The 25,031-nt window shown below is 46.7% G+C and overlaps 1 protein-coding gene across 4 annotated transcripts in view; it reads right to left on the reverse strand.

The window, feature by feature from the left end:
- RGS3 (regulator of G protein signaling 3) overlaps positions 1–25,031 on the reverse strand; it is a 96,701-nt gene that overhangs the window by 37,268 nt on the left and 34,402 nt on the right. For 3 of the 4 annotated variants that reach the window (XM_004372139.1, XM_004372137.1, XM_023727363.1), the window contains one exon: positions 22,981–23,103. In XM_004372139.1, coding sequence (XP_004372196.1) covers positions 22,981–23,103 — 123 coding nt within the window. Of the gene's footprint in view, positions 1–15,075; positions 18,305–22,980; positions 23,104–25,031 lie in introns of those variants that run through there. The other variant, XM_023727364.1, reaches the window with a different exon arrangement.

A 25,031-nucleotide genomic window follows, 5' to 3' on the forward strand; every position in this document is an offset into this window, starting at 1 on the left:
CCAGGCTCCGCCAGGCTCTCTCATTAAAGAATCAGTTTAGCCAGTGGTATTTAGAAAGAGCACAGGCTTTGGAGTTTAAAAAATCTTGAGTGTGAACTATCTTGAGCAAATCACTTTAATGTCTCTGAGTCTCAGTTTCCTCATCTATAAAATGGGGCTACTGCCATCCATCTCACTGGACCTGTGGGGGAACTAAATGAGGTGGTACATGTGGTGTGCCTGGCACACAGTAAGTGCTCAATAATGTTGTGTGGTTGCTGTTGTTATCATCTGCAAAAGGACAGAGTTTACCTTAGAGAGTTGATCTAAAGAATAAATTTAAATACAATAATATCTGTTGAGGGTCTAACATGGTGCCTGGCATATGCTAATAGCTGACAATCATTAATATTTGTTGAGCAACAGGCTATTATCATCATCCCCATTTTACAGATGAGGAAACGAAGATACAGAAAGCTTACCCGGGTCTAGAAAATGACAAAGCAGGCAGTCTGGCCCCAAGGCCTATGCTCTTAACCTGTAAACTCTATTCCCAATCTTGGGTCCCCTAAATGTCCCTCCCCTGACCATCTGCCTCTCCCTCTTCAATCTCAGGCTTAGCCTTAGCCTGTAATGGGAACTGTATCCCCCAGCCACAACAAGGAGAAGCCCATAGGAGGTGGTGGCCCAATGTCCCCCTGCAGAGCTGACGACGAAGACTGCTACTGGCTGTCCTGCCCCCAGGAGCACACATCGAAGTTGTCCCAGCCCCATCAGCCTGACCTCAGGCAGCTGCAGCAGCACAGGGTAGCCAGGAGCCATGACCATCTCCCTTCATGGCTCCCGCCCAACCAGCCACATGCTGGCCTGAAATTTCAGGCATTTTGGAGCAATCCTCGATCCGCTGTGCCTATGCTAGCTCCACGGTCAGGCTGTGTCCTGACAGCCTGAGTTCCTGGGAAGCATTCAGCACAGAGCTGGTGACTCAAATACTCAGAGGGTAGCCTGCAGCACTGGCTGCTAGGAGCAGTCCATCCATGCCCTCCTCTGAGTCCATCTGTAGCTTGGACTGTCAGGTTTTAACCCAAATCATCAAAGAAGAGGGTCAGGTTGGTGGAGACTGAACTGAAGTGCTGGCTCTGCTGCTGCCCTCTGCAAAACCTGGGGCAAGGCGAATCTCATCTCTGAGCCTCAGTTTCCCTGTCTCTAAAACGGGCACTGGAGTTGGGCTAGATCAGTGCTACTCAAAGTGTAGTCCACGGTATGGTACTGGTCTACACTGCTTACTACCTGTCTGCAGTGGGATAATTGCAGAGTGTTTAGAAAGTTTGACAGCAACTTGACATTCCTACTACAAGCCAAGATCAGTAGACGGGTCTCATTGAACAGGGTACAGGCAAGTTTGGGTGTTGTCAAACTGGCTCATACATAGTGTGTTTTAAAAAGTATAAGGCTCTTCATCGCAGGCAGTGCGAGAAGCCTTGGTCTAGAGGGCCTTGATTTTATGAAGACTCACTAACTGGGCCTCTGCCATTGTACTCATACCTACAGTGGAACTCATGATCCTGTCACCCAAACTGCTCCTCCTCCAGTGCTCCCAGCTCAGTGAATGGCACCACCATTCACCCCTTGACCTGAGCCAGACTCTTGGATGTGGACCCTCTCCCTCATACTCCTCATCCAACTAATCATCAAATCTTGTGGGCTCCAACTCCTACACATCACTCAGATCGTTCATCTCTCTCCATCCCTACTGCCTCTACCGTAGCCCAGAGCACCATCACCTTCTAACTGCTCCCTGCCTCAAGACTTGCCCTCCTCCAAGCCATTCTTCTCAATAAGGCTAGAGTGAGCTTCCTAGACACAAATCCGACCACACCACCAGGTCCCACTGCCCTCAGGATAAAGTTCAAACTCCTTACCACAGCCTCTCAGGCCCTGCACACACCTCTAGCTTCATCTCATGCCCCATACCCCCTCCTCACTCTTCCACCCACACTGGCCTGCTTTAAGATTCCTGCCTAGAACATTCCTTCCTATTGCCCAGCCCCCCACCCCTGCCTCAGAAACTTTCCTAATGCCTCTGACCAGGCTCTCCCAATAGGTGCTCTCACTGGGTCCTTTGTCACCAATTCATTATATATTGTTTATATTTTGGCTGGTCTTATAGATTGAATTGTGCCCCTCAAAAATGTGGTCAACTTGGCTAGGCCATGATTCCCAGTATTGTGTGGTTCCTCCATTTTGTGATCTGAGGTAATTATCCTGTGTGTTGTAAATCCTAACCTCTAGGATGTTAATGAGGCAGGATTAGAGGTAGTCATGTTAATGAGGCAGGAGGCAATCTACAGGATTAGGCTGTATCTTGAGTCAATCTCTTTTGAGATATAAAATAGAGAAGTGAGCAGAGAGGATGGTACCTCCTATCACCAAGAATGAAGAGCCAGGAGTGGAGCACGTCCTTTGGACCCAGGTTCCCTGCGCTGAGAAACTCCTAGACTCAGGGTAAGATTGATGACAAGGACCTTCCCCAGAGCCAACAGAGAAAGAAAGCCTTCTCCTGGAGCTGGCACCCTGAATTTGGACTTCTAGCTTCCTAGACTGTGAGAGAATAAAAAGCCACCTACTTGTGGTATTTCTGTTATAGTAGCACTAGAGAACTAAGACAGTTGGTATCTGTCTCTCCTCCAATCATCCTCCCCATTCTGCCCCCATCGCACTAGACTGTTAACTCTATGGGATGAGACTGCATTAGCTGGTGAACCACGAGGCAGAAGACATCTGAGGCTTCACCTGGCCAGCCTCCTTTCACCCTTCCTCATCTTCTGATTTTCCGTGAGGAACCCTTCCCTCCCTCATTCTCAAGGCAGGTGATTCACATGAAGATGACCCATCTCCCACTTCAGGGATGGGCATATGACCCAGGCCTTGATCTATCAACTCATCCCATTCTGTTGTCCTCAGTGACTGGTTCAGGGATAGGCACATGATCCAACTTGGGCCAATGATAATCAGGTCCAGGACCACTGCTGAAGTGATGGAGGGAGTCAAACTGTAAGGCCATAACCCTGGTACTGCTGGCAGCCATCTGCCTCCACTAAGGGAGTGAGCCAACACATAAGCAGGTAGAACCAAGAGATGGAGGGAGTACGGCCAGTTTGTGGCACTACTCGAGCCTGTGAATCCAACTATGCTTGAAGCCTACCCTCCATACTCCAATAAATTCCATTTCCCGGCTCAAGCTAATTTGAGTTGGGTTCACATTGCAACTGAAAAATTCCTGACTAATGCATACTCTGTCACCAGTACTTAGCACAGTGTCTGACACACAATAAACCAAAAAACCAAACTGATTCTGCCTGATAGCTACCCTATAGGTCAGAGTAGAACTGCCCCACAGGGTTTTCAAGGAGCGGCTGGTGGAGTCAAACTGCCGACCTTTTGACTGACAGCCGAGCTCTTACCCACCGCTCTCAACCAGGGCTCCGACACAATAGGCGCTCTAAAAATATTTGTTTATTCATGCAGTCATTCAATAAGCATTCAGCTCATCTTTAATAAAAGAAGGAATGAAAGAATGAATAAAAATGAAAGGATAGAGGAGCCACTCAATATCAAGCCAAGGAGCTTGGTGTTTATTCTACAGACAACAGGAACTCTGAAACCTCTGGGCAGTCAGCAGGTGGCCCAGTTTGCCCTGTAGAAAGATCCGTTTTGGCTACTGTTTAGAGAGGGGACTAAAGGCACAGGGCTAGGAGCAGGGAGATCCACAGGGAAGCCATGCAGTAGTCCCAGGTTCAGAAATGAAGCCTGAAGAGGGTGGCTGAGGTGGTAAGAAAGGGAGAGAGAGGACAAATCTCAACTCTAAGTTCACTGGGGACCCTATGACAGGTCCCTGCCCCCCCCCTAGGCCTCATCTCCCAGTCTGCTTCCACCTCCATTGTACTAGTAATCCCACATTTTCTCCCACTGGTCATAGCATAGAGACTCTGGCTGTCAACACTCAACATTTTCACTGAAGGGTAATTGGGGTCGGGGTCAGGGTCAGGTCTGGGGGTTGGGCTTGACAAACAGGGAGTATAGTGTAGTAGCTAAGGACACAGGCTCTGGAGTTTGGATCATGGCCTACGTCTCCTAGCTGTGAGACTTTGCACAACTTAACCTCTCTGTTCCTTTGCTTTCTCATCTATATAATGGAGGATAATAACAATTGTGTTGGGCAGGTTATATGTATAACAGAAGGAAAACATACTCAATAGATGTTAGCTGCCTTTATTGTTATTATTAATATTAATGTTGTTTTTAGTAGGACTTCCAGAAAGAACTGAACACACAGAAGATAATTTCAAAATTAATAGAAAATTTCCCTGAACTATGGGAAGACTTGGGTCTTCAGACTGAAAGTGCTTATCTAGTTAGTACCAGAGAAGATTACCAAGACAGAATAAACAATAATCTGGTGACATTTCTGAATTCCAGAGTGAAAAGAAAAATCCTACTTGTTTCCATAAAGAATTTTTAGAGAATCAAGTAGGCATGGCACTTCTTACAACTCCAAGTGCTGGGAGACCACAGAGTGCAGCTCTCAGTTTTCTGGGGGAGAAAGATCGTCAGCATAGAATTCTCAGGAAAAGTATGACTCAAGCATGAAGGAGAATATATTCAGACATATGAGGACTCAGAAAGTATACCACCCACAGGCCCATTCTGAAAAAATTACTTGAAAAATCTCTCCAGACAAGAATGAATCAAAATAAAGAAGTCAAGAATGACAGGATGTAGTGTATAAGAAACAGTGGCAAGCAATGAAACCAGTAACATTTACAGACCTAACTATTGAAGACACAAAGCTGAATGCAATTTTAAGTAAATGATTCTTAAAGCAGAATAGAACTAATGTTTAAAAATAGTCACATGCAGAAATTAAAATTCCAGATGATTATTTCAACAATACCCAGGAGGTGTGGAGGAGAGCAAGGACAAGCACAGGCCAGCTGAACTGATCATTATGGGCAGTAGAAGGTGAAAACAAACTATTATAGATGTAGTGTAATTCTTAATGTTGAAATATGTTTGTGAAAAAGGTAAGGGTAAAATCACTTGTACACTAGAATTAGGGTATATGACTTCAAAGGAAGTTTTGCAGAAGAATAATGGGAGGTGACCTCGAATGCTTAAAACCAATTGCCGTCGAGTCGATTCTGATTTGTGTGACCCCATGTGTGTCAGCGTAACTGTGCTCCATAGGGTTTTCAATGGCTGATTTTTTTGAAGTAGATTGCCAGGCCCTTCTTCCAAGTCACCTCTGGGTGGACTCAAACTTCCAACCTTTTGGTTAGCAGCTGAGAACATTAATCGTTTGTACTACCCAGTGCTACTAAAACATATTCTAGAGCTACAGTAATTAAATCTCAATATAATGTAGGAATAGTAAAATTAATGAGGGAGACAAAGGAGTTCAGAAACCAATCTACAGACATGAGGCAATTTGGTCTACGATAAGGCCACATTTCAAATCAGTGAGTAGAGGAAGCTAACTGAAAAAACGGTGGGAAAAACTGGTCAACCATTTTGGTGAAAAAAATTAGTGAGAGTTCTGTCAGACACCAGGAATTAAATTAATTGCAGATAGATTAAAATCTAAATGTAAAAAGTAAAAGGATAAAAAGTATCTAGAGAAAATAATAAGAATATTCTTTAGCATCTTGAAGTGGGAAAGGCCTTAGAAAGTATGAACAAACTAAAAAAGTTCAAAAAGCACTTGACTACAAAAATATCTGATTAAAAATAATGTTAAACTTATAAATGACAAAATATACCATAAATAAAGTTAAAAGACAAATGACAACCTGGAATAAACATTTGCAACCCAGATAATAAGCAAATGGCTAACATTCTAATCATTTAAATATTCTAACCATATAAAGCGCTCTTACAACTAAGACAAATGCCCCAGTAGAAAGCTGGACAAATGATATAAACTGGCAAGTCAAAGAAGAATATAAATAATTACTGAACTTGAAAAGAAGCCTAACCTCACTAATAATCAAATAAATACAAATTAAAATGAAATATGATTTTTCATCTCTCATACCAACAAAGAATTAAAAGAGCAATAGCATCCAATGTTAGGTAGGTTGTAGGGAAACGGGCACTCATTCACCATGAGTAGGAATGTAAATTATTAGACTATTTGGTGGTGTGTGTTGAGTTGTATATGTGCTCAGTCTAACCTACAGAAAAGTGCAGCAATATGTAATATACAGCACATTCTCAGGATGTTTATTGCAGCATTGCTCATAATACTAAAACATTGGAAACAACCTAACTGCCCATCAGCAGGGGGATGGTTAAATAAATGGTGGTCCATCGGCCAGTAAACACAAAAAGAGAACTTCAGGTACGGATGTGGAAAGATTTTTATACTACATTAAGTTTTTTTAATATGAGTTACAGAAACTTATGTATACTATGATAAAAACCAGTTGCTGTCAAGTCAATTCCGACTCATGGCCAACCCATGTGCATCAGAGCAGAACCTCGCTCCATAGAGTTTTCAGTGGCTGATTTTGTGGAAGTATTTCACCAGGCCTTTCTTCCGAGACACCTCTGGGTGGACTCAAACTGCCAACCTTTCTGTTAGCAGCTGAGCAAGTTAACTATTTGCACCAAAATAAAAAATAATATACATCTATGTTTGTGCATGGATGTGGAATGAGGGCTATCATTGCTGATGTCAGAGGGATCCTGGCTGAAAGCAGAGAATACCAGAAAGATGTTTACCTGTATTTTATTGACTATGCAAAGGCATTCGACTGTGTGGATAATAGCAAATTATGGATAACACTGGGAAGCATGGGAAGTCCAGAACACTCAATTGTGCTCCTAAGGATCCTGAACATAGACCAAGAGGCAGTTGTTCAAACAGAACAGGGGATACCATGTGGTTTAAAGTCAGGAAAGGTGTGCTTCAGGGTTGTATCCTTTCACCATACTTATTCAATCTATATGCTGAGCAAACAGTCTGAGAAGCTGGACTACATAAAAGAAGAATGCAGCATCAGGGTTGGAGGAAGACTCATTAACAACTGCTATATGCAGAGACACAACCCTGCTTGCTAAAAGTGAAGAGGACTTGAAGCATTTACTGATGAAGATCAAAGACTACAGCCTTCAGTATGGATTACACCTAAACATAAAGAAAACAAAAATCCTCACAACTGGACCAATAAACAACATCATGATAAAGGGAGAAAAGATTGACATTGTCAAGGATTTCATTTTACTTGGATCCACAATCAACACCCATGGAAGCAGCAGTCAAGAAATAAATGACACACTGCATTGGGCAAATCTGCTGCAAAAGACCTCTTTAAAGTGTTAAAAAGCAAAGATGTCACCTTGAAGACTAAGGTGCCCCTGACCCAATCCATGGTGTTTTCAATCGCCTCATATGCATGTGAAAGCTGGACAATGAATAAGGAAGACTGAGGAAGAATTGACACCTTTGAATTATGGTGCTGATGAAGAATATTGAATATACCATGGACTGTCAAAAGAATGAACAAATCTGTCTTAGAAGAAATACAGCCAGAATGCTCCTTAGAAGCAAGGATGGCGAGACTATGTCTCACGTACTGTGGACATGTTATCAGGAGGGATCAGTCCCTGGAGAAGGACATCATGCTTGGTAAAGTAGAGGGTCAGCAAAAAAGAGGAAGACCCTCAGCAAGATGGATTGACACAGTGGTTGCAACGATGGGCCCCAGCATTAACAACGATCATGAGGATGGCGCAGGACCGGGCAGTGTTTCAGTCTGTTGTACACAGGGTTGCTATGAACTGGAACCAACTTGATGGCACCTAACAACAACAACATTTTCTTGGAGAAAGGTCTGGAGGAACCACACCAAACTTACAGTAATGATTATCACTAGGGAGTGGGGTTTGGGGGATGGAGGACTTTCTTTTTTTTATTTTATCCAGTTCAACAATGTTTAAGGATTTTCTTTTGCACAAGTTTTCTACAAGTATTATCAGTTAAAGAACATCTATGATGCTAATAAATAAATGCCCCGATTAACAATATAAATTTAAAAAAATTAATTTCCTGAAATAAATTTTAAAAATGTGAAAAAAAATTGTTCAAAACTTTACCTGGGAAAACTTGAAAGAAGATTCACATAAATGGAGAGACATAATTTTGTTCCTGGATGAGAAGACGGTATTGTATAGATGTCAATTTTCCTCTTTTTAATGTATAATTTTTTACTATCATTCCAATCAAAATCTCAATGATATTTTTTGGGAGGGGCAGGAAGGAATTGTGCACCGAGTAAAATTATTCTGAAGTTCATTTGAAAAAATAAATAGGTGAGAATAGTAAACAAATAATTTTTAAAGAAGAGTAATGACAGGGTACTTGTCCTAACATAGTGTTTAAGCATTGAAGCAAATAACTGGGAAAAGTGAAAAGCATTCTGCCTCATACTATATAACAAAATAAATTGCAGGTAAACTAAAATGTTAAAAGCTAAAAACTAAAACCATAAAGTTCAAGAAAATAAATGAGTATTGTATAATCCTGAAGCAAATACTATAAAACCAAAGGTATTTTTTAAAAAATTTACAGATAAATTTTTAAAATCTATAAACCAGAAACAAGTGTAGTTCATAAAATAAAAATAAAAGGCTAATATATAAATATCCTTATTATATAAAGAGCTCTCAGGAATCAATAATAAAAGTGTAAACAGCCCAATAGAAAAATGGGCAAAAGACTTGAATAGGCTACTCACAAAAGAAGCAATATAGATGGCTAAAAATCATATAAATAGATATTCGACATCTCTAGTAATCGAAGGAAATAAACCTATTAAATAATTTTAAAATACACAGTGTTGGTGATGGTATAGGGAAACAGACAGTCTCTTACTCAGGCCGTCTCTGTTTGCTAAAGACTGAGGGGTTTTCTGGGACACAGGACATTCAGTGCTAAAGCCAAGAAAGTCCCAGGCAAACTGGGAGGATTGGTCACCCTAAAGTGAGATTATAAATTGGTACAACCTTTCTGGAGGATAATTTGGCAATAGGTATAAAGACCATTTTAAATATATGTAGACCTTAATCCAGAAATTCTACTACCAGGAATTTATTCTAACAAAATGTTCATTCATTCACAAAACATTTGTTGAGGGTCAAACATATCCATTAAAGCATTTAACTGGATGCTGGAGATACCAAGATGTACTGACGAGTATTTTTATCTCGGTTTTTTGCAACAGTAAAAACTTGGAAACAATCTAAATGTCCAACTACTAGAGATTATTTCAATACAGCATGTTTCATCTATGCAATGAAATACTCTGCCGGCACTAAAGATGATGTTGTAGAATATTTATTGATGTGGAAACACAGAAATGCTACATTGTTAAATGGAAAAAAGCAGAAAATTGTGTACACCAGTAATTCCAATTTGCAAATAAAATATGTATGTGTATAAATAAATGCCTGACCAGATACACCCCAAAATGTGAACAGTTACATCTCTGGGTGCTGGAATTAAGAATGAACTTCATTCCTCCTCCTGTTGAGATGCATTGCTTTCTTCATAATAAACTCGAATTACTTTAACAACAACACCACAACAAAAAAGCCAACTACACACACACAAAAAAAAAAAAATCTTGCCATGCTCGCCTGGATGGAAACCCCAAAGAAGGGACCTGCAGAGAGAGTCAAGCATGTGTTCACCACTTGATCTCACAATAATAGTTACCATTATCGAGTACTTACTATGTGCCAGGCATTATAATAGACACTTTGCACACATCATCTCCTTTAATCCTCGCAATAACCCAGCGAAGTAGACATTCTTGTTTCATTTTACATATGCTAGGTGACCACTGGTGATCCCACTGTTAGTGAGAGGCAGGGCTGGAATCTGAGCCTGGGCCCGCCTACCTCTAAGCTCCAGCTCCCCGCTCCTGCCTTAGCTGGCTCTGCTCATTCCTGGGGAAAGGCAGAGAAAGTCCCTGAAATGTGAAGCCCTCGATCCTGCAGGCCAGTTCCATGCCAGCCATTGTCCTCCTTCCCTGCAGAATCCTGCACAATCCAGGGGGCGACAGAATGACAAGTCGACAAGGGAGGGGACACTAGCAGAGGAAGGCGTGGCGCTGGAAGGCCAGCTGGTCGAGGTCAGGGCTCAGGGCAGACTGGCCGGGGACTCCTCGTCTGCCAGGCGTCTCTCAGGAAGCCCGATCACATCTGGCCCCAGGAGTTCCCAGGCCCTGTGCGTGCCCAGGGGCAGCAAGAGAATACCTCACAAGGCCGGCATCCACCCTGCTGAAATAGCAGGAGGAAAATGGCCGGCCATCTGGACCTTCTCTCTGGGCTCTGTGACCGCTGGTCAGTCCCCCAATCTGGGTCTCCGGGGTCTCCTCATCTGTATGAGGAGGGGGTGTGGCTCCAGGACCCTGCGAGATCACAGAGTCTGTGAATTTGTGGGACTTCCTCACATAGGGCCTGGCAGGAAGAGGAAGGAGGTGAGGCATCCCCACCCAGCTCCTGAAGGAGCCCCCTCCTCTTCCCCTCAGCTCCATTCCCACTGCTATTTTTAGAACAGACCACAGGGAGCGTCTCCACCAGGCCTGGCATCTCGGAGATCCAGGTAAAACACAGCAAACCCATTCATTCCGCTCCAGTAAGAACATGCCAGGAATTTATAGACAAGCCAGCCGACTAGACAACCTCTCCCCATGCCTTAGCCGGCCTGACTTCTCACTATTTCCATTACAGCCTGAGTGGTGAATTACATTTCCTGACGACAACACAGTGGACTGTGAGTGAGATGGTGAGAGCTTCCCTAAGACCATCTGTGTCCCTGTTCTACCGTCAAAACCGGCAGGATCTTCAAAAGTCACTGACAGAGGAGTACCAGGCTAGAAGTCAGGAGGTGGGTCCTAGTTCCAGTTCTACAGGTGACTATGTGCCCTTGGCCAGGCTTTTGCCTCTCTCTTGGTCTTTGTTTCTACGAATCAGCTCGTTAATCTACCTGATGTGGGGGTGTGGGGGTGTGGGGGTGGGGGTGTCCCTTTCAGTGCCACATTTAAAGATTGTATGCTTCTATCAAAATTCTAGTCACTCATGAAAAGAACACTGCATTCTCTGCCTTTGGGTGTGTGTTGAGTTGTGTTTCCAAAGTCCACGTAAGAGTTGACTACATGTCTCAGAATGCATTTTCCCATTGAAAACAGTGTATTAAACAGTGGTCAGCTTCCTAGGCTAGCCTACTTAACCCTTAATGTTCTTCCAGCAAAGAGAAACAGCAGAAAACTACATTTACTGCTGAGGAGCAACAGAGAAAGCTCTGAGCCAACAGTAGAATTTAGCCAAAACAGAAAAGCACTAACATTTAAAAGGCACCTTTTTAGAAAATTTATCTTAAGTACTGTTGTTCATGCAAAAGAAGATATGGGTTAAAGGCAATGAGAATGTCCATGGCCACTTCTGGGGAAAAGTCTGAAGGCGACATCTAACCACACCAGAAACTAAAGGCACTGCTTATTGATGACCATAAATTCCACCTGAAAATTAGCTTTATGCCATAGACCAGCAGTTGGAAAAGTTAAAAAGCATGGGTGCACACGTACGTATGTAAAGTTCAAACAAAAGCGTCCAGTGTGTGTCCAACCACCTGAGCAGAAAGGAAGGAGGGATGGCAGAAGATACTGGGTTAGAAAGCTCCTTGTGCTAGCCTCCCAGTGGGAAGCTGGAGAGGAGGTACCTTTGGGTGGGGAGGGGACAGGAGTGTGCTTATAATTTTGGTGTTTACGATGAAGACCCCTTCCTGTATAAGATCCATAAGTATACCGATGTGCTACGTGTGCATGATGACTATTAACCAGGTACAGCATTTGCACATATCCACACACATATACTCGTTTCAATGTAAAGACTGAAATGTCTGTTTTCTTTCTTCCTTTAGCCTATTAGAGTCCAGAGAGTTGGACCTCTGCCCACTCTCTGCTCTGAAATCTCTCACAGAACTGATTCAGTGGTCTCTCATAACATGTCTTGAGACAATGGCCATGATGAAGAACCTGAACCAATTCTTGCCCTAGATCAGGGTCTTCACCCTTTCTGAGGGGAGTAACTACTTTATATTTATCTTTATGTCCTAATATTTTGGAACCAGATGACTTCCAGAGGTCATCTAATTCAACTCCCTCATTTTTATTGGTAAAGAAACTAATGATCAGAAAGGTGAAGTAATCTGCCCAAGGTCAAATAGTGAGTTACAAGAAAATCAGGATTTGAACCAAGATCTTCAGAATCCTATTCTGGTTTTCCGAAGGAGAGGGGCTCAGTGGAGAGGAATCCCACAAACCTGGGGGAGAGACCCATAGGAGTGGTTCTGATCAGGTCTCCTTTCCCTCCAGGTTGCCCAGGAGTCAGTATGGGAATATGGTGGTATCCATGACCCTTAAGTCAACCTGGCCAGGTTGCTTCTTAAACCAAGGTCTCCAAAAAGCTGAGGTATAACAGAAAATTCTCTGAGCCAAGAGTCAGGAGACTTGAGTTCTAGTCCCAGCTCTGACACTAACTTGCCCCATGACCCTGGACAGATCACTTTCCGTTTCTGAGCCTAGTTTCCTCATCTAGATTCTAGAACATGAAAGAGTTGAACTAGATGACCCAATTCAATACTACAACGTGTATTGAGCACCTACTAACGTCCAGGCAATAAGAGAATCAAAGACAAATAAAACATGATCTTCACTTGCTCCCAAGGAGCTCACAGTCTTGCAAGTTAAGACATATCTGCCTCTCACAATGTGCTAAGAATGAACAAAACGTTAAGGGGAAAGCAATGACCTCTGATGTCTGCCTGAGAAAGGTGTCTCAGAGGAGGTGCCAGTGATGCTAAGTTACGAAGGTTGAGGAAGATTGCATCCAGCAGGGACAGTGAAGAAGGGCAGGCAACATCAGGCAGAAGAGACAGGCCAAAAATAAATGTGCATGGTGGGCTTCAAGAAGGGGAAGTAATCCAGCGCGGCCGGCCGGTGGATGCAAGCAAGAGTGCAGTGTGACTAGTATGAGCTTTGAAAGCCAAGATAAAACCTGGGCTTTATTCTGAAGACAATGACCTCCCACTATGGTCTTTAAGGGGAGCATGCAGCTCCGTCTCCATGGTCCCTCCCAGCTTAAAGAGTCCATGATTGCAGGGAAGCAGAATAGCAGAGTGGTCCAAAGCAGCTGAAATCAGCTTCCTAGGTTCCAGTCTGGCAGTCCCTGATGAGGACCCCTTCCTGTATAAGAGCCATAAGTATACCTATGTGTTATGTGTGCATCATGACTATTAACCAGTTACATCATTTGCATATACCCACACACATACAGTCTTGTTTCAATGTGAAGACTGAAATGTCTTAGAGTCGGCTACCTGGGTTCCAATCCTGGCCACCCACTGGCTATGTGATCTTGGGCAAGTTTCTTAACTTCTCTAAGACTCAGTGTCTTCATCTATAAGTTGGGAATAATGAGAGTAAATGTATAATGGGGAGAACAACACAAAGTTGTAGTGAGGATTAAATGAAATAATGTAGGTAAAAAGCTTGGCACCATGCTTGCCTTATAATATAAGAGCTCGCCAAATGTTACCTAGTATTACCATTCTACCTTTAACCAAGGATCCGGGAACAATTTAGAGGAGGATGCCTCTATCCAAAGGAGCCCTGGTGATGCAGTGGTTAAGCATTCAGCTGCTAACCAAAAGGTTTAGGGTTTGAACCCACCAGCTGCTCCTTGGGAGAAAGGTGTGGCAGTCTGCATCCCTAAAGATTTACAGCCTTGGAAACCTTTTGGGGGCAGTTCTACTCTGTCCTATAGGGTTGCCATGCATCGGAATCAACTCAACAGCAATGGATTTTGTTTTTGTTTTGTTTTTTTTTAAACAAGCCCCTATCCAGAGTAAAGCTTGGAAGAAGATAATGTCAAGACACTATAAGGTAAGGATAGAGGGAAGGGTTGTACTGTCTTCATTGAAAGCTAAAAAAGAAGAGCAAGATTGCGAGGACCAAGGGCAAGATGGCATAGCCAGACCAGCAGGCAGTTTCCTGCAGCCAAAGGAAAGGAGGGAGGAAAGCTGGAGGCAGAACAGAAAAGAGTTGAGCTTTTTAGAGAAGAGTCTGCTTCTTTGGGGGAATATCTGAAATGTAGTCCATTTGGTTCCCAGTTACTTGTCCACTTAGTCTTGAGATTCAAAATCAGCCAATTAGCAAAATCTGGGCACCAAATCTGGAGGAGTCAGCTGAGGCAGGTTCTCTCCCCACCCTTCAGGTCAAAGGCCTCCTCTGGTGCTTATGCTCAGGGCACCCAGGTAGAGCCTTAAGCTATCACTTTCTGCCTTTGGCCAACATTCCAGTTGCTGTCTCTACCCCAGGCTCAAGATTCTGTCCTTGAAAAGCATAGGATGTGTTTGCTGGTCCACTTGATGGCCAAACTCGAAAGGGGAAGGGACGTTACCCGACCATGCCAATGGTCCCTGAGAGCCTATGTCTTGAGGAGCTCAAACTTGTCTTTCATATTACTTTCTTCAAATCTTGTGTGAAGCTATTGATCTTTTCAGCCTGTGCCAGCTCTGAGAACAAAGAATTCTGCAAGTTGGTTCCCCACTGGATAAAGAAGGTATCTTGTTTTTTTGTCCTACAAGCATCCCCTCTAGAGCTTTAAGGGCCACAACTTCTGACATGCTGGATATGCTCTTCCTGCCTCTTGCTGGAGGAGATGATTGATTTCTCTTATTTCCTTCCCTAAAAGGCAAAGCTTTGTATGTGAAGAGAGCAATGGATGGGGTTGAAAGGTCTTGGCTTGAGGACTAGCTGGGCCTCTTTCCAGCTGTGTGACTTTGGACAAATGCTGGGAGGCTTAGGGGAGACAGATGACACCTTGGGACCCCAGTTACCATCTCCAAAGCATATGCAGGCCTCTGGGGCCCTCACTGTGGGGAACCCTCCCACACTGCAAAAGCCCACACTCGCACTTTGCAGAACCCTCTTGGTGTCAGGTGTGAGAAATGAGGGCTCTGATGGTGGAATTAATAAAAAATCATAATAATAATTGAAATAAAAAACAAGACATACATAAATAAATGTCCTTATTATTTCCAACAGGTCCATGTTGTCCCAAATCCTCAAAGAACCAAAGACCCAAGCCAGCAGAGACGTTGGCAGGACTGCTTATAGGAGATACTGAGAGTTTCCAAGACCCAGAGTCTGAGACATAGGAAAACATGAAAATGGGATCAGAGGGTGGGCTGGGAACTAAAAGGATCGCTTTGTATTCAAAGCGCACAGACGGCCTTTTCAACAATAAATGGCTGTGCTCCCATCCTCCCAACTCCTGGGCCCCGAGACACCAAACCAAGACAATTGGCCCATCAGGAAAGAGGCCATTGTGTACCTCTTAGTGTGATTTATGTGGCAGGGAGGAGCTCGGCGGTGCTTCCCGTGATTATGACTCTCAAATGCAATTTTGATAGTATGTTTATCATCCTGGACAGCTGCGATGGACTGGGATGTTGAAGAGCAGTGGCCACCAGGTCATATTTCATCTTCTCAAGCCCACGGAGCCAAATTAATTGTTTCATTGATTTGCGAGGAAGAATATCAATGGTGCTGTGGCTCACCACAGTCACTGGGCAAATCTAGCCCAGGGCCCACTGGGTCTGATGTCCGCCTCCCCGAGAGCCAGCAGGCCTGGGACCCTGACGGGAGCAGCTACTAGGCTCCGCAGCTTGTTGGGACAAGCTGGGAGGAAAGCCCGGTCCCCAGGACTGGGTACTATGTTCAGATTCTCCATTTTCCTGTGGCCAGACCGCCTGTCCTCTGCACCTGTCTCGTGGGCAGTGGGAGGACACCAGGTTGGAGAGAGACAAGCTTGCTGCCTTCCCAGACAGACAATTCTCCTGTGCCTCACATTCCCCTTAATGTCATTTTGTAAGGGAATCAAATGAAATCAAAGTGCAGCTTGCTGTCTGTGCAGCCCCAGCTGCTTGGCCTCTCAGAATTATCCCGAGGGCTGGGCCCTGGCTGACAGAGACGCTGTGCATCACTGTCTCCGTTCAGGCAGCATCTATTCCCCTGCTGGGGAGGGGCATTAGCCTGATCACAGGTAGATACATCCTGTGCCCTGTTAGACTACTGATATGATATGTCTGATCTTTCCTCAGCTGGGAGAAGGATAAGCAGGGGGCAAGGGATGTATTCTCTTCTGGGCCACCCTTCCAGGGGTTCAAGTGGCCCCAGCAGCTAAGCAAACTCTTCTCTTCTCTAAAGACACGGAGAAGTCTTACAAGACACAAAGCAAAGAGTGTCTGGGGTGGGGGAGCTTCTCTGACCTGAGCCATCTCTCCAGCTTCTCTAACCCCCTTTTCCTATGCAGGTGACCCTGATCCTACCAACACCTTGCATAAGCCATGCCACTCAGACTGTGGCCTCAGGCTTCCCAGCCTCTAGGTGTTCGCAATTGGGAAAAAGTGTGAGAGCTGCCCACCCCGAGCACCCGCTGAGGGTGCAGCAGGCAGTGAGCGCCTGGGCTCCAATCACCATTCCCTTGACAGGTCTTCCTTTAGCCTCGTGGCACAACAGTCTCACTAGAGTTGCTGAGCCACACCCAGGCCCAGTCACTGACCCTTAGGAGTCCTGCAGAAAGCAAAACAAGTCAATTTCCAGAGTGCTGTCTATCAGCTTCCTATAAGACTACTCAGCATAGGATGGAGGGACAGCACAGGCAACCTCTGCTAAGGCCTGTGGGGCCATGGACTTTTTCACCTTGGCTGGGCTGAGCACCTACTGCTCCCAAATCCCAGGGACATTCCCAGAACTCAGCACCAGCCGCTAGCCCAGGCTTGGGCAGGAAGGGGCTCTGTGAGGAAGACCTGAATCCTCACTAATACCCACTAAGAGAGTAAGACATGATGGAGGATGAGGGCGAGGTGGGGGAGACAAGGAATCGTCTCTTCTCATCCCAGAGCCTTCTCCGTATCCCAGGGCCTGAGCATTCACAGACCCACCAACCCAGCCACCACTCCAAGATAGGCTACCATCGCTCCTCACCTGGAGGACTGAAAGAGCCTCGTAACTGGTCTCCTCACACCCACCTGGGCCTCTCCCATCTGCTCTCTGATCTTCTACATATGTACCTGAGACTGTGACTTCCTTTCTTAAAAGCCTTCAATGGCTTCTCACTGTATCTAGAATGAAATCAGTAAAGCATTTGATGCCAAAGCCTTGATGATCTGGCTCCCACCTACCCAACTTCCTTCTCAATAAGCTCAGCCACACAGGCCTTGTCTGGTCCTCCAGCACTCCAGGCTCCTTCCCACCTCATGTACTCTTTACATGCTCTTCCATTTATCTGGAACTCTCTTCAAAGTCCTTGACTAGCTAACTCCTTTCCACTCTGCAGGTGTCAGCTTAAAAATCATCTTCTTTGAGAGGCCTTATCCCCTCCTCCCACACACACACCCACATACACCGCACACACACACACAGCCATCTGAATAATACTTTCTCTTAAAGGAATCTGTTCGTTCCCTTTGTAGATTATCACAGTTTGTAATCGTGAGTGTGTGTATGTGTGTGTGTGTTGGTGTTATTTATTCAATGGCTCACTCCCTTACTAGGACTGGAATCTTGATGAGGGCAGAGACTACACAGTATCCTCAGCTACTAGTACAGAGCCTGGCGTAAGGTAGATGCCCCCAAAATATCTGTTGAATGAATGATTGAATGAATACAGATGAAAAATGAGTGAGTGGGTAGTTAGGTCTTCCGGCAGCAGCAGATCATGGTGTTGTTTTCCATCAGGGGTGGCCTCTCCCAACCTCTCCTGTGGCCTCCAAGGCAGGTGCTGGAACCACCTGGAAGCCCGGTTGCCATTTCACCTCCTTCTTCCTTGAAGGGATAAGATTCTGAGTCTTCTCCATTTAAGACTGTCTGATGCCAGTCTGCATATGCCCACAGGGCCTCTCACACCACTGTGGTCCTTCTGATGCCAGTCCACACACACCCTTGGGGCCACTCCCTTCAGATGGCCCTGGGCCCACCATCTTGGTCCTCCATTTTGGGTCCAGTTGAGGTGAGGTTACTGTGTGGTAGGGGATGCCCAAGAAAGGGTTAAGTTGCCAGAAGCAGAGTCCCGCCCTTGGGTTTGCTCAGCCAATCAGAGTCTGTCCTGATGAGGTAAAGCTTCTATCCTGGGTGGCATTGGTTGAGTTGACTGGCCCCATCTCCTGCTGGAGAGAGCCGTAAGGGTGGAGTTTCTGTGGAACCAGACAGAACTGGAATTAGCTCGCTGTCTACTCAGGTCAGAGCGGCCTGACTCCAGGACCTGCCTCTGTTCCTTTCAAAGGCACTCAGACAGACCCTGGCATCTCCAGCCCATCTATAATTGCCCCAGTGGAGATGACAAGGTGGCACACACCTCAGTGTCACATATGGAAGAAGTCTTACAGCCAGAGCAGACCCTGGAGGCCTCAGTTTTCCTCCCTGGGCCTTGAAATACAGAAGGTGGCCACGAGGAATTGACATGGAGCAGTCATCTCACATGTGCCCAGAGCAGCAGCATTCAGCTTCAGTAAGCAAGGCCACCAGATGAATCTTCCTATATAGACATCACTTAAAAATGATGATGATGATGGTGATAGCAGCTAGTTCACAAGTGCTTCTTGTGCACCAGACACTTTGCTAAGCACATTACACGAGCTTAATCCTCATGAGAACACTGTTATTCCATCTACTTTATTGATGAAAAAACTGAGTCTCAAAGAGGTTAGCCTGAGATCACAGAGTGATAAGAGTTTACAACTCCCATGTCACTTACTATGTTATTTTGAACTGTCTCTGGCACTGAACTAGGTTCTCCTGAGTGAAGAGTGTGACAGATTCATCTCTCTATTCCTGACTTCGAGCCCAGGGTCTGGCCCAAGTACAGGGCCAGTACACACTGCACTGCACTCCCCCTTCTCACCCCTGAGGTCCGGGTTTAAAGCCTACTCTTCTGAGAAGGATCCTTACACCCTGCCCAGTGCTGTCAACATGGTAGGTGCTCAGCAGAGGTTCACCGAGTGGATGGTGATGTGCAGCCAAGACCCCACTGTACCACTCTGAGGACCTAGCATGTATCGCCTTGAATGCTCAGTTGACACTCTTGTGGCCTTGTCGCCTCTCTCCAATTAGAAGGAGAATTCTATTACGGACAGGGACCAGGTCTTATTCATCTCTATGACCCCAAATGACTAAACTAGTGCCTGGCCCAGAGCAGGCATTTATTATGTAGCTTTGGTTGTATATGGCACCAATGGTTTGCTCTCTACTACTAATATAAGGGTTGGTTGTTCGAACCCACCCAGTAGCGCCCCAGAAGAAAGGCCTGGCAATCTGCTTCCATAAAGTTTACAGCCAAGGAACTCCTATGGAGCCCTTCTACTCTGTAACACATGGGGTCACCATGAGTCAGAATCGACTCAATGGCAACCGATTTGGTTTTGGTTTTGGCTATCCCTATTAGCTTAAACCTCAATGGCCAGAGGTAGGACCACCTCTGAGTTATTCTAGATTAGAAGCACCACTCCCATGGCAGGGGTTTAATAAAAGTTATCCCAGGCAGAAGAAGAAAAGTAGAGGCCCTCCAGAGATAGGTAATGAAACAAAAGAGGGGCCGAGTTCTGAAAAGGAAGAAGGAGAAGAAACCAGGGGAGGAGATGAAGCGGACAGAAAGAGAGAGAACAAACAGGACTATCCGGAGCAGCCTCCTACTTACTGTGGGCAGCTAAGAGCCAGCAGGGGGAAGGAAATGGATCTCCCAGAGAAGAGAAGCAGTCTGGCTACTGCCTGCCTCATTGCACCCACCTGTCACAGCTGGGACCCCCACACTGCAAGGTCTCAGGCCACAGGCCTTAGAGACAGTGCAGAAAAGCCTGTGCCTGTGCCCCCCCGACACCTCCACAGGGGAACAGTCTCACTCCTAAAGGCAGTAGATTTTTTCGGTCGTCAAGATGTACAGAAATCTTTAGGGTATGGCTCCCTAATGGAGACGGGCAAGTCGAGGCTCTCAGTTTTCATGATCATCGTAAAGCCTGAAGAGCTGGGAAGAGCCACCTGACCGATGCACAGATGGGACCACTGAGGCTACAGCAGGAAGCAACTGCCAAAGGTCATGCACACCACAAAGGCAGACAGTGGCACACCTGCCTCCCTATTGTTCTCTGAGTCCATCCTCCCCCAACTCCTTCTGTCCTTCCCAACAAGTATCTATTTAGTTTTCAAGGCAAATCACATTTACTATGTTCTGAAAATTTGGGGAGAACTTTGCATTCCTTGAGATGTTTGAAGAATTCCCCACGCCAAGCTGTCAGCAAACACGCTGTTGAAAGGATTAGAGACAAGGGTTGGGAAGGGGTAACAGGGGAGTTTGGGGAGTTGTCTTGTGAGCCCCACTTTCCCCAGACAGGCATTTGAGCTGAGGGGGTGGCTTAGGCAGTGTTTGTCCAGCAGAAGGCGAAGCAGTCACAGAAAGAACAAAGAAAAGGCGTGCTACTCAGTCAGGACTCCAAATAAATTGGTCAAGCAGGACCCTTTTTGCCCGAAAAGCAAGAGGCTTGTCTCGGAGCTTGGCCTTCCCTATTCTCCCGTGGACGGCAGCGACCTGAGTGCAAAGGCTGTGGCCTGGCCCTTGGGAAGGAGGTCCATAGTCACCAGAGGCTGCCAGGACCTGACGGAGCTGAGCACAGGTAGATGACAGAGGGGGCCAGCTGGACCACCAACTGGGCCAAGGCACTAAGAACATAAAACATTCCTGGAACTATAAGGCACTGGAGAAAATTTTATTTACCAGAACTTCTCTCAGGGAGCATTCCATAAGTGGTTGGAAGGAATAAGTTGCTAAGACTCCTCAAGTGTGTATGTTGGGTGTGGGAAAGAAGAAGCTAGACAGTGAGACCCCCAAGGGACCTGCCTAACAAAAGATGGTTACCAGACACCTTCTAAGGAAGGTGGGCCCAGTGGAGGCTGCGAGTCTGGGGCAAGGCCCCATTCTCAGGCCAACAAGGCAATTCTGAGGCTGTCCCAGCAGTAAGACCATCCTTCTTCACCCTTCCCCTACCCAGCACACAGCTTCTCCATTAAACACATGTTTAAAGAGCTTTGGTTTGAAGAGGTGCCTAAGCTGTTGATGCCCAGGTGCCCAGACATCTTGGTGTGGTCCTGAAAGCTGGCTCCAACCTCCTCAGGCCCTTGCAGGGTCAGCCAGCCAATCTTGCAGCTCTACATGGACCAGAGCCTGTCTCAGACTCCAGCCCACCTTCAGTCATTCAAACGGACCTCCCAAACCCAAAGACGGAGAGACTTTCCAAAGCATTGAGCCAGCTGAGGCCAACACACTCCAGGGCCAGCACAAAGAACTCTCTCCTCCAGGCCCAGACCAGAAGTGCTAAGCCCAAAGAAAAAGAACGCTGAGGGCACCAGTTCAGCCCTGCACCATCAGAGCGGCTCCCCATCTAAGACAGACTGGCTCCTGACTGTGAATAGCCAGGACCTTTGGGGCGAGGTGGCCTACAGCGGTGGAGGCAGTTTCACTTCAGAAGAAACTGATGACGGGAACCAGCCAGTGCTGCAACAAGCCACCTGGGTGGGGTGGGGGTCGTGCACTCCCACAGCTATGGCTGATTGAGCACCTACTGGTTACCAGGCACCATGCAGTGAACACTGTATGCACTATCTCATTTAATTCTCACAACAGCCCTTTGCATAGGAAATATTGTCCCCAGATTACAGATGGGGACATCAAAGCACAAAGTAGTGTAGTGACTTGACCAAGGTCACCCGCCAGTCAGCGGTGGAGTGTGACTTGGAAGTCCGTGCTCTTCCCACTCTTCCCTCATCAAAGTTATTCTTGCCCTCTGGCTACTGTAAAACAAGATAACAAATTTTAAGCCTAACATTATAGTCCTCAGATTCTTATTCCCTCAGGGAATCACCGGGGAGCCGCTGTCCACCACTGCCCCTCCAGGAGATACTGCCCCACCACCTCTTCCCCACCTCCTGCCCTCAGCAGGCCTGTCCTCCCACTGCCCCCTCCCTGCTCCTGCTCAGCACAGCAGGCCTCAACACATTAGGAAGAAGCAACAAGGCCAGCGAGCTGACACTTGGCTGCTCACTTTCTTCACGTCGCCTCTCCCCCCAGATCCAGCAGAGCGACCACCTCAGCTCCTTTTGCAGCCAGCCAGACCAGGTCCCAGAATGGCCAGCACTTTTAGCAAGAGAAGAGACCTGAATGACTCACAAATGGGGGGATGTAACTGTGCCTGTGGCTGGCACCAGGATATCAAAGGGAGAGGCTGTGGTCCAGGCACTGGACAGCGGGCACACCAGCTGAACGGTGCTCACCCTAGGTCAGCCTTTGTGGGTGTCTCAAATCTTCCCTGGTGCTCCAGCTGGCTTCCTGTCAGCTTGGCTGGTCCCCAGCCCCCCGCAGTCCATTCCTGGCTCCACTTGGCTCTGGCCTGCATCTAACTAACCTCTTCTGCAGCAAACATCCCCTCCTGATTATGCCTGCCTTGGTTCTGTGTTAAACACCAGTGTGCTATCCCTGCGCACTGCCTACCCAGTGGCAGAGGGGGGATGCCTGCCAGGCAGCAGCAGGGATACCAGCCCAAATTCAACCTTGCCATAGGAAAACCAGAGAACAGTGTCAAGAATTGATGGGTCATGCTCACTTTGGCTCTGGTGCTCTACAGAGCAATGGTAAATCCACTCAGTAGACCCAGTGAAATGCCAAGGGGAGAGACATTGGAACACAGGGCCTCTTGCCAAGAGCTGGTTGCCTGGATCCAAGTTCTAGGCTTGAGCTGGCCCCAAGCTCAATTCAGAGGTTCAAGCGTCCAGGCTGGCTGAGGAGAAGGAAGGCAGCCCAGGCTGCGGCCGCTCGTGAGGCCCTTACCTTGCTCTCGGTGGGCGATGCTGCCAATTGTTGCTGCTTAGCGATGTTCTCCGACAGACACCAGCACACTCTCTTCTTCTGCTCCTGCGAGTGTGCTTCCAAAGTGAATAAGCACTCTGCCTTCTGACGTCAGAGAAAATAGAGAAACGGACGGTCAGGGCTGCTCCCTGGTTCAGGGGGGTGCTCCCGGTTCAGGGGGCTCCCCGGCCCAAGCCCATCCCTGGGCTCCAAAGGGAGAGGGTGCAGCAGGGAGGGGAGTGTCAGCTAAAAGCCACAAATGCACACTAATCCTTGGTGGCATCGAGGCAGCCAGAGGAGCAGGGAAGCCGGTTTAGGGGCCAGCTGGCAAGCCGTGTGCCCACGGGCTGGGAGAGGGGAGGGAGGCTGGTGGTTCCCAACACAGTGGAGGCCTGTGGAGAGCTGCTGGACAGAGATGGTGAGGTCACCCCCGGGGGCAGGCAGCACAAGGCAGCTACTGGGGAATCCAGAGGGACAAGGTCTTGGACTGAGGCTCTATGGAGCCAGGGCCCCTCCCCCAAGTTCCAGAACCCGCTCCCCCACCTCAGCACACTTATCTAATCCCAAGGCCAACACACAAGGCCAGATGCATGGATGGACAGACCTACCAACTGGACCCAAGCAGCTCCTCTGGTCCCTTTAGAGAGTCTTTGGTGGATAGTCAGGTGGCCCTCTGCAGCCCTCCAGTGCCTGGCTCATGATCTGGGTCTGATTAATGGCTGCTCAGCTCAATTGAGTGCAGCAACATCTCTGGCACGGCTGTCATTTAAATCCCATTTTGCTATTTAAGGAACCCTGGTGGCACAGTGGTTAACAGCTCAGCTGCTACCCAAAAGGTCAGTGGTTTGAACCCACCAGCTTCTCCGCTGGAGAAAGATGTGGCAGTCGCTTCCATAAAGATTTACAGCCTTGCAAACCCTATGGGCAATTCTACTCTATCCTATGGGGTTGCTATGAGTCAGAATCGACTTGACTGCAATGGGTTTGGATTTTGGATCTGGGTGGCACAATGGTTGAAGTGCCGAGCTGCTAACCAAAAGGTCAGTGGTTTGAACCCACCAGCAGCTCCACGGGAGAAAGACATGGCAATCTGCTTTCGTAAAGACATAGCAGTCTTGGAAACCCTAAGAGGCAGTTCTACTCCGTCCGATAGGGTCATTATGAGTCAGAATCAACTCCACAGCAATGGGTTTTTGGGGTTTTTTGTTTGTTTGTTTGTTTTGCTATTTAATCTTGTTAAGTGCTTGTCTCCCTGACTGATTATAAAGTCCTTCTATGGAAGCCTTTTTCATCTGTGCCTAGCACAGTGCTTGGCATGCAGTGGCCTGGATAATCTCTGGCTGCCTGGAGGAACTTACGGTACGAGGTCAAACCCAGGCCAGCTTTGGCACAAGCCCAGGGAGCTGCTGGGACCCCGGGGATCAGCCACGGAAGCAGTCAGACAGTGCTAAGGGTGGGGCAGGGAGGGGCGGGGCGGGGCAGCATGCCCAGTGTTATCACCCACCACAAGGGTCTGATCAGGGATTATAAGCCTTTCTGACTTCGCTGGAATTTGATTATAACCCCACAGGGCTTTGATTAGATGAACTCAGCCAGGGAGCCAAGAGCAGAAACTGGATGGCTTGGAACAGAGAGAAAATACAGTGTTTCTATCCAGGCCTTCTTCGTTTCGCAGTTGGACAGGCCTGGTCTAAATCCCAGTTCTACCCGTTCCTAGCTGTCGATTTCAGGGAATTCCCAAACTCTCTGGAAAATGGCAGTGATAATGGCATCTCCTACTTTGCAGAGCTACCGGGAGGGCAAGCAATAAGGACAATTGCGGGCCTCAACAGACACGGCAATTGTTATTGCTCAGTAATTCATCCGTTTAATACATATGTGTTGATCCCCTGCTAGGTGTCAGGGACTGTACTTGGCACTGGGGATAAAGAGGTAAATGAGACAGACTAAGCCCTTGCCTTCAGGTTGGGGGGCAGAGACAATAAACAAATAAACTACAGAATTACAAACTGTGTAAATGCCATGAAGGTCAT

The sequence above is a fragment of the Trichechus manatus genome, unplaced genomic scaffold (assembly GCF_000243295.1).
Source record: "Trichechus manatus latirostris isolate Lorelei unplaced genomic scaffold, TriManLat1.0 scaffold00016, whole genome shotgun sequence".
In the NCBI taxonomy this organism is placed as follows: domain Eukaryota; kingdom Metazoa; phylum Chordata; class Mammalia; order Sirenia; family Trichechidae; genus Trichechus; species Trichechus manatus.